The 10852-nt window shown below is 35.7% G+C and overlaps 1 protein-coding gene across 2 annotated transcripts; it reads left to right on the forward strand.

The window, feature by feature from the left end:
• Window positions 1-6489: 6489 nt before the first annotated feature.
• Window positions 6490-7837, forward strand: LOC110720253 (transcription factor MYB1R1-like). 2 transcript variants are annotated; one of them, XM_021899255.1, is made up of 2 exons: window positions 6490-6838; window positions 6954-7837. In XM_021899255.1, exons 1-2 carry the CDS (start codon window positions 6626-6628, stop codon window positions 6999-7001), a joined length of 261 nt encoding a protein of 86 aa, XP_021754947.1. In that variant the 5' UTR covers window positions 6490-6625; the 3' UTR covers window positions 7002-7837. The 2 variants fall into 2 exon arrangements, with proteins under 2 accessions (XP_021754947.1, XP_021754948.1); XM_021899256.1 differs by having other exon boundaries at window positions 7453-7837.
• The last annotated feature ends 3015 nt before the right edge of the window (window positions 7838-10852 follow it).

Raw genomic sequence — 10852 nt, forward strand, 5'->3', positions numbered from 1 at the left:
AAGAGAGAATGAAGGAGAAAGAGATCAGAGAGAATGAAGGAGAAAAGGATTAGAAAGAATGAAGGAGAAAGAGAGGAGAGAGAAAGAGATCAGAGAGAATGAAGGAGAGAGAGAGGAGAGAGAAAAAAAAACAGAGAGAATGTCTTGTGAAAATTGGAGTTAAAACCAAATTGTGGGACCCACGTCAGTTTTCCGTCACAGATAACTTTAACTGGTGTTAACTTCCAATTTTTAAATTTTTATGTGGTGTTAAAATAAAAGTTTTTTTTGGGGGGTGTTAACCTTTTGTGTGGTGTTAAAAACCAAAATATCCAAAAAAATATATATACTAATGTCTAATGACTAATCCTGTAATAATCTATGATCAAACCTGGAGTTATTTTAGTTGAATATCCATCTATAATTCCAGTGCACGTACTTGATCCACGGACCACGGCCGGGCCGGCGGCGCAACTAGGTGCACCAAGGTCGGTATTGTATGATTTTCCCTTGACCTTGATCTGTATATATGCTTCAGCAAATTTTGCAGTATTCTGTTAAAATCTGAACTTCTAGTGAAAATTTTATAGCTAACCAAAAAATTCCTGCTAGATGTTATAAGACATTACTTTACTTAAAGTTCATACAATATTATATACACCGTAAAACAAACAATGTTTCCTACCTCTAATCTGAAAAATAAAATAAAATTACACCATGTTATGAATGATGAACTAACTAGAATTCTCTAATATTATGAGGCCGTTGACATCATCGAAAGGTGGCTCGGTGTAGGCTGAAAGTTCTGCCACCGTAACGTGAGCCGTCTCGGTGGCGGAGATAACACTCTTCTTATTAACATCTCTTTCATCATTTGCTTTTTTCTCAACTTGTCTCCATAAGAGTAATCTTGATTACCATAATATAATAATGCCAACCCTTTTGATGAAGGCGAAGGAGTTGATGTGGGTCCTTGTGATCCTCCTTTTGCGGCCGCGGCAGCCGGTATATTTCTTCTCACAAGCCCAATACGGGATTAGTCATTAGACATAAGTGTATATATATTTTTTTTAATGCATAGACATTAGTATATTTTAATTACGTAGTATGTTGCTAGGCACTCTACAAGCGGGGCTTGATCAACAACCCTATGATTAATTTTATTAGATGTTATTAGGTCATGTTTGGCAAAAGTAGCGATAGCGGGTAGCTTTTAGCGGTCGAGTAGCGGGTATCTATTAAGGTAACGTGTAGCTGTCAATTAGTAGTGGTAAAGGTTAGCTATCAAAGTAACGATTGATAGTATGAGTGTTTGGCAAAAGTAGTGGTTACAAACACAAAAATATATAAAAATTCATATAAATATTATTTAAAAAGTAATAAAAATTTGTCAAACGTTACCCGCTACTTCTAAACACTACTATTTTTAACATTTGAGAAAAGTTACCTAAACACAACCTCTATCGCTAACCACTACTGAAATCGCTAACTTGCTAAACACTCTCAAATTTTTTCTAGTAGTGTTTTGGCTGGTCAAAACGCTAACCGCTACCTCAAACGCTACATCAAATTAGTTTCTTAAATTAAAAAAATCATTGTTAAACGACACCCTTATTTACCAGGTAACGCCCACATTTAAACATAAATGGACAAAGATAGCCTCGCGTGTACTCCATATTTTTCTTCCCTGGCCTCTAACTCAATCGTACATTCTCTCCTCCCAACAAACCACCACCGACCGAAGGCAAGGTCATCGGACACATCGCCAGAATTAAAGTCGTTTTTTTTTTGTGGAGGCCAAACGCCTAAATTTTTCAAAACTCTAGGGGAGGAACGCCTAGAAATTTCAAAAGTCCCGGGAGATTCGAAAATTCTAGGCGTTTCCACCCGTAGAATTTTTCAGTTTTTGCGTTTTTTGTTTTTATCATAACTTTTGATTCAGAACTCCAATTAAGACAAATAATATATCTTTGGAAATCTCTAGAAGTATATTTTCTAACCCAATTAGAATCAGATCAATATCATTTTTAGATCTTAATATATGGTTACAATACTAAGTTTGGTCCAAAACCAACACCCTTACACTATTTCGATCATATCTTAAGATCTAGAAATAATATTAACTTGATTTGAATTGTGTTGGAAAGTAGACTTCCATAGCTTTCCAACGATATATTAATTGTCTTAATCCAAGTTTTAGATCAAAAGTTATGATAAAAACAAAAAAACAAAAAAACTGAAAAATTCTACGAGATAAAACGTCTAGAATTTCCGAATCTCCTAGGGACTTTTGAAAATTCTAGGCGTTTCTCCCCTAGAGTTTTGAAAAAACTAGGCGTTTGGCCTTCACAAAATAAAAAAAAACGACTTTAGTTCCGGCGATGTGTTCGATGATCTTGCCCTCGGTCGGTGGTTTGTTGGGAGGAGAGAATATTAGATTGAGTTAGAACATGGAATACATGCGAGGGTATGTTTGTCCATTCATATTTCAATATGGGCGTTACCTGGTAAAATAAGGACGTCGTTTAACTTGTCACAAAAGAAATTATATAAGATTGAAATAATTCATCCATATCTTTCTAAGCTAATAAGTTGGACTGAATTTAGAATTAATTTCTTCAAAAAAAAAAAATAACAAATAAATAAATTAATAAATTTCAACTATATGAATATAAATCATATAACTTCAAATAAACCAATACTACGTATATAAGATTGAAATAATTCATCCATATCTTTCTAAGCTGACATAGCCTATTTCAATCCGTATCACAATATTAGCAAGTTAAGATATGCCTAAAGTTTATCTCTTTTAACAGATATTACAGAGTACTTAATGATAAGATGAACATATGATAAATTGATTATTTTTTCACGCCAAAAAAAAATGAAATTTAGTTAAAATAATTGATCATGCTTATATTATGTATATATATGTACATGAATGAATGATAAAATAATATAGTACATCCAAGAGAAAAGAGAAGGATGGTAGGATCATCAACAACAAATTTAGAGAGTGAGTCATCATTATGCGATATTGAGTTGACCATAGAGTCGTGCCAATCCGTAAAACTCTCATTATGCTTAGCCTTGGTCATCCGGTTCGAACCTAGGCCGTATGGTGGATTGACCCAACTAAGAAGCGGTATACAAGAATTGACGAGAAAGGTGGGTTGAACCCAAATTGGAACCACACCTTTAGCATGAGGGTGAACAAAAACAACCAAAAGTCATGTATGGTGAACATTGAAATATATTATGCTGCAATCGGGTTGATGATCAAGGATAGGCTAATTGGCAAGACTTGGTTGGAAATAACTTTACCTTATATTAATAATGATATTACAAGAGGAATCGGGGCAAGGTATGTGTACAAACTATGGCGTCAATCTAACATGACTGGATTTATTAACGCCCGCTCCCTAGTTATCCACTATCCATGCAATGTCCACCACCACCAAAATCACCACATAAAGTTAAGAATGTCAAATTAACTTTGAGGAAATACTTTGTTGTTTGGAATTTGTTTACGAATTCTTACGAACCAGACTACACAAGCTAAGTTAATTTTCTCCATATTACATTACTAATTTTGTAATGTATTTTTTTTTTTTTTTTTTGTTTTTTTTTTAAGGAACATGTTAGGTAGTTTTTGAGTTCAATTTTTTTTAGTCTTTACAATAATCCAATACAAAATTTTGCATTTGGTTGTTGATTATAGTCAAAATTGACGATTATTGTAGTATTATATTATAGCCAAAAGCTATTTTTCCTTCTAAATTATCCATTTTATAATTAGCCACTTCTAATATCCCAATTGGGGAATAAGTAGTGCGGGTGAATTCCACATCCCAACCTTGGGAGTCACTAATTTATTTATTTGTTTTCTTTTTTTTTTTTTAATTTAATTTATTTATATATGCCAATGGAGAATTATAATCAATAATAAAGTATCAATAAGGCTGAAGCGAATTGAGTAATCGGTAACAAAAAGGGTCTTCATTCAAAAAAAAAAAAAAAAAAGTTAACGAAAAGGGTTTATTGAGCCGTAATTTCTCATTGGTCAATCTAAATCGGTTTATGAAGCATGCACTTTGAGAGGAAGGTTGATCCTACAAAATGCAAATTTTTTTATTAGGTCAAGGCTCTTCAAAGTTTGTTGGCTTTTATATAATTACCTCTTTACCCTATTTGCCCCTAATGCTAAATTGGGTCAGAAAGCAATTTTTCCCTTTTGTTCAAAACTGTTTATCTAATTAATTAATATATTAGCACCAAAATTATAGTAGCTGAATGGCCTAGCTGTTCTGCCAACTCAACCACTAAGCCGAAAATGGTCAATAATAATCTCTCTTTGTTAATTTAAGACACGTACTAATGCACTTCATTTAGAAACCATGCAAAAGTTAAAGCAACCTCTAAATAATTATAATTATAGTATTAATGTCAACTAGGATGAACGTATAACCAAAAAGGTACTAGTATTGCTTTTAATCTGGATTCCAGTTTTGGTAGTTTTATACTCTTTAGCTTGTGGTCAAATAACAGCTAGAGTCAGCTTCAATTGGCCCTTCTATTGCGTTGAGTTAATTAAAAAAGGGGTAATGCTAGACTCATTAGATACTTTTTTTTTTTAGGGTTTTTCTATATATTAACCTTGTTTATTTCGTTTTTCTACATTGTATCCCAACATATGTCACTTTTCACACTGTAACCCCAATATACATTTTGTTCCATACGGTAACCTTGCCGTTATCTCGCCGTTAAAAAATTCCGTTAATGGGGCCCACTCTCCATTTATTAATATTTTTTTATAGATTTGCGCGTTGAAAAATATTCCGTTAAACGTTTTGGGGGCTATTTTGGGCCTTATGGAACCAAATTGAACTCAGATTTCACAAAAAGTTACGTAAATGCCTCGTTTTGCGTATTAAAACATGAACACGTAAATCGAGACATTTATTAATAAGCAAAACGAGGCATTTAAGGAATAAAATAGCCCCCAAACCTTTAACGGAAGGTTTTCCAACGCGCAAATCAATAAAAAATATTAATAAATGGAGAGTAGGCCCCACTCAAGTAATTTTTTAATGACGGGAAAACGGCAAGGTTACCGTATGAAAACAAAATGTATATATTGGGGTTACAGTGTGGAAAGTAATATATGTTGAGGCACAACGTAGAAAAGTGAAATTAACAAGATTACTATATAGAAAAACCCTTTTTTTCATATCATACTTAGGGGTCGTTTGGTTTGTACGGAGTAAACGGGATGGAACGAACAAAGGGAATGAAATGGAATGGACTGAAAATCCCTCACATGTAATATGTTGTTTGGTGTAAAAAAAACAATGGGAATCACCACCACCACCACCACACCAACCCACACACCCCTCTTTCTTCACTTTCCCACTTTTCCAGCCACCCCATTCCCGTCGCACTAGTCACCGCCCTTCCCTAACCCGTCGCCGGAACTCGCCACCCCTCCCTAACCCTTTGCCGCCCCCCGAAACTACCTTCCCTCCCTAGAATATCTTCCCCACACCACGCATAAGGGTTTTCTAGGGTTATGCGTGGGTGTGGGGAAGGTTTTTCGGGGAGGGAAGGTAGTTTCAGGGGGCGGCGAAGGGTTAAGGAGGGGCGGCGAGTTCCGGTGAAGGGTTAGGGAGGGGCGGTGACTGGTACGACGTGGGGATGGCCGGGATTAGGGAATTTTTTCAAGGGAGTTGAAGGGATGACCGGCGATTTTCGAGGGAGTTGAGGGGATGGCCGGCGAGGGGTGGGGGAGTTGAGGGGATGGCCGACGAGGGGTGGAAGAGGTGCGGCGAAGGGTAGGCAGTGGTGCGGTTTCCGGTGATATGGGTAGGTAGGAGGGTGGTGGTATGGTGGTGTGGTGGCAAGGATTGGAATGGAAATACCTTGGGGGTGAGGAATGAACTTAGAGGAATTTGGGGGAATGAAGGGGGTAAAGGGAATTGGAAAAATGGCCTAACAAACAACAACAAAGGGAATGATTCCCGTCGATTCCCATTCCCTTTGTTGAATACCCCCAACCAAACGGCCCCTTTAAATTCGGGAGTTTGTTAAAATATAAAATACGTATAGAGATAACCCTAATAAATAGTATTTGGATGATAATAACCTTTAAAAAGTTTATTTACTTATTTGCCCTTATTAATGTTAATTACATATCTTTTTTTAACGGCAATTTCATGAAATGCCACTGAGTACTTAAAAAATTTACCAAATGCCATCGCGTTTTCAGAATTACCAAATGCCACCGAGGTTTAGTACAATATCACCATATGCCATTCCCGTCAGTTGACCGCCAGTACCCGTTAATTGACCGTTAGTTGACCCCACCACTTGCCACGTGTCACCTTCTGATTGGTCCGTTTTTAAAAAAAAATTAAACAAAAATTAAAAAAAACCAAAAATATTTTAAAAAAATAAAAAAAAAAAAAAAAAAACCCAAACCCCAGCCACCACCCAAAACCCCTTCCCTCCCCCTCCCCCCCCCCCCCCCCCTTTCCGATTTCCGGCCTCCCCACCCACACAACCCTCACCCTCAAAATCGACCACCCCACCCACGACTTTTTCATCGGAGTTGGCCAAGGAAGCGGATTCAACTGCTGGCGAGATCATGCTTTTCGGTGTTCGTGTTGTCGCTGATTCCTTGAGGAAGAGTGTTTCGTTGAATAATCTCTCTCGGTATGAACATCGCCTTGATTCTTCTTCTTCAAACGACGTCGCTCCTCCTCTTGCTACTGGTGGTGGTTATGCTTCTGCCGATGATGCAGTTGTTATGAATAATGCGTGTGATGCTGGTGGTGTTAGTCGTGAACGGAAACGAGAGGTATGAGAGAGATAGTCAGCGTCGCATATTGAAGTTGTTTTTTGTTTGTTTTATTGATTAATTTAGGATTTTTTGTTGATTGAAAAATCGATTGATTGTGATTGTGATTGATTAGGAGTTCCATGGACTGAAGATGAACACAAGCTATTTTTACTTGGATTGAATAAGGTTGGTAAAGGTGAATCGAAAAGGGATGGGGAAGGGGGTTTTGGGTGGGGTGGCCGGAATCGAAAACCGATGGGAAGGGGATGGGTTTTGGGTAGGGTGGCTGGAAATCAGAGAGGGAGAGGAAGGGGGGTGGGGTTTCGGGGTGGTGGAGGAAGGGGGGTTGGGTTTCGCAGGTTAGGGGATTGCGGCGGGATAGGGGAGGGGTCGCTGGTGGCCGACGCGCCTCCCGGTGCTAGCCCCGGCGGTAGGGGGTGGTGGCGGCTAAGGTTTTGGGGTGGGCAGGGGGCTCGACGACAGGGAGGACGTGGTGGCTGGCCACCTCTGAGTTCCCCTTTTTTTAATTTTTTTTGTTATTTTTGTTATTTTTTATTATTTTTTTTGAATTTTTTTTGGTTTTTTTTTTAATTTTTGTTTAATTTTTTTTTTTTTTAAAACGGACCAATCAGAAGGTGAAACGTGGCAAGTGGTAGGGTCAACTAACGGGCACTGACGGTCAACTAACGGAAATGGCATATGGTGATATTGTACTAAACCTCAGTGGCGTTTGGTGAATTTTGAAAAACGCGATGGCATTTGGTGTATTTTTTAAGTGCTCAGTGACATTTCATGAAATTGCCATTTTTTTAATATTTAAAAATATTGTGCGGACATTTTTGCCCCTAAAAATATTTATTTGTCAACAACTATTTGTAACATAAGACTAAACCGAAACAACAACTCCTAATACATAACTAGTTATGATGCGCGCATTACGCACGTTAACTACCTTATTAGCTCCAATAAAATTACAAATTATCATATGACATGCATATCATAGGTTATTATAGAATATACTCGTATATGTTTATGAACTAATATATTTTTTTTCAGTTATATTGGTTCATGGGCTTCCTACTTTTGGAATATGCTCCACAATATTTGCACGAATGGGTTCATAAATTGTAATTGTAATATAAAAGAAAGAACCAATGCACGTCAAGTAAGCAGAGTGTATAAAACCAGCATAATTCACGAAATGAAAAGGAGAGAGCTACATACCTAACATTTGCACTTTCTCATCAAGAGTTATTGGTTAGATTGCAACTGCTTAGTTGGAGTTAACTTAGTGAAATACAAAGAAAATATGATAATATAGATTACTCCCTCCGTTCCTTAATTGGATGTCTAGTTTCTTTTTTAAGAGTTTCAAAATTAGATGTCTATTTCCTTTTTTAGTAAGTGATATTTTTACCAAATTATTCTTATTCTCCAAATTTATTCCCCAAAATGTCCCCAAATCATCAGTGTGATGTGTCACTACTTTATTTACTTTTGCTTTTGGCATTTAATGGTTGCACGAGGCATTCCAAAGAGAGTTAGTGAGGCATTTACAAATACATAACGAGAGACAGTGCAATCATTTCACTTTAAATTGCACAAAATTTCACGTGGTATCATTGGGTGATCAAATAGTATCATTGTATGTATTCAGTGATATTATATATACTTGTAGTGGTGCGAAATACACTCTCAGTGGTATTTTATAAGCTTCTAATGGTACAAATAAAGTGTGATCCTCATTGAGTAGTCAAATAGTACCATTGTATATTCAGTGATATTATAAATGCTTTCAGTGGTACTATATATACTTTCAGTAGTACTTGAATAAAAATTCCAATGGTATTTTTATAAGCTTCTAATTGTACAAGTCAAAGTGTGGTCTCATTACTATTTTCCCTCTTTTTACATGTAATGGGACCCACAACACTTTTTTTTTTATCTCTCTTCTATGTACTTTTATTATATTTTAGTATTGTTATGTATTTGCTCATACATTACTACTTCCTCATGGTTGCACAGAAACATTTTATTCTCTCTCCTCCTCATTCCCCATTTGAATAATTGCAATCCATGTGCAGCATATTAAATGAATTTAATTGGTCCCTTTATTTTTCATAAACAAATGTCATTGGTCCTTTTTTTCTTAAAGGATTGTTGACATGTGTAAGCATTTAATTTAATTTCATTCTATTTTGTTTTATTCAAAGACAACAGTAAATGTCTTTTTATTTCCTTTATATTTCCCAATCATGGGTTTTAAGGATTCTCCAAGTTCCTTAATTCCCGTGTAATTTTAGAAATAGGCATCTAATTAAGGGACGGAGGGAGTATAATACCCGAGTCATGCCCGATCTCGTAAATGATTAATAATTGAATTATAGAAGTTTCTAGGAAAATATGAAGTATAAAACAATAGTAATCAATTATAATAATAGTCTTCAAAAGAATTATAATAATAAATAGATATAATGAATTTCCTAAACAAATTAATACTTCAAAAAAAAAGGTTGAGTTTACGATGGAAAATTCCTTGAAAAAAAAAAAAAAAACTCTGATTTACTATAGAATAATAAATTGTGTATTACGGTTTTTTCACCATGTATTTCTGAGTTTTTTGTTTATTCACCATAAACCCCTGGACTTTCTTAAATTTATTATATACCCCCTAGGTTTCACAAAAATACATCATATACCCTTGATAACTATTGATTGTTATTTTCATCAGTCATTATTAGGGTTAATTAGGACCTGAAACCACGCTAAATACATTTCTCTACCCCCGAAACCACCCACATTCCTTATTCCAGCCCCCAAACCCACCCTAAATTTCCTTTTCTCATTCTTAAAATCAATTGTACAAATATGGTTATGAAGATTTGGAGTGGTTTCGGGGATTGAAAAAAGGAGATGAGTGGTTTCGGGGATGGGGGAGAGAGTGATTTAAAGATGGTTTCGATGCATAATTAACCAAATTTTACTCATTTTGTCATCATTAGAGGTAAATGGTGAATTTTTGTAACAATTCAGGGATATATGGTGAATTTGAAAATTTTCAAGGGTACATGGTGAATAAATAAAAAATCAGAGGTATATGGCGAAAAAACCGATAATTTTATAATACTCTTATATACCACCTTCAAATTTTGTTTATTAACTTAATCAATCAATAAACAAGTAGTTCTTGGTATCTTAGGAAGGATTTCATCACATTAGATCAATTTTCAATAGAGGCACGACTTTGGGGCACTTAAAATTCCCTGCATTTAACGGATATTGCCTGCTAATCTGGGTCAAATTGATCCGCATTTTAGTATGAAACCTCCTTGATTCTTGTTTGTAGACTAACTCGATCTCCTCTTTGTTTGGATTGTCCATGTCCGTTATGTGTTGTCTTAAAGTTTAACAGTATTCACATAATTACTGTACTCCATTTCGGTCACCATACATGTTAACGACAATATAGTTATTCTACTTGCGTGGTAGAGACAAAAATGTTATTTGGTTATTTTACTAATTTGCTCAAAAAGAACTTCAACTAAGCAAATGAGCAAAAACATAAATTAGTGAGCGAGGCAACCATTGAAACATTGCTTTATTTTTAATGTATGTATGGACCCGGTCCTCGGATTGCTGGTAAGTGGATTTTTGAGATGGGAGTGATTTTTATTTTTATTTTTATTTTTTTGGATAAAAAAAAAAAGATCAATATTGTTTTTTAATCCCAACTTTCACCAATTTATTTTGGATAAACCCAATTTTTGATTATTCTGCAATAATCCCAACTTTCACCTGCGTTTCCTTTCTTCAATCCGGTTTACTGGTTACCTGAAGAAAGAGTCAATTTTTTTTAAAACAAATTATATGGCACGTGTTGCACTCTAATTGGTTCAAAAATATAAAAAAAATATTAATTTAAATTAAAAAAACAAAAAACAAGGAAAAAAAAAACCAAAGACCACCAGCGTTGGGTGGCTGGTGCTGCACTTCCTCAACCGCCAAGACCTACACCCGTTACCCTCTATGACC

Source organism: Chenopodium quinoa, unplaced genomic scaffold (genome assembly GCF_001683475.1).
Source record: "Chenopodium quinoa cultivar QQ74 unplaced genomic scaffold, ASM168347v1, whole genome shotgun sequence".
Lineage (NCBI taxonomy): Eukaryota > Viridiplantae > Streptophyta > Magnoliopsida > Caryophyllales > Amaranthaceae > Chenopodium > Chenopodium quinoa.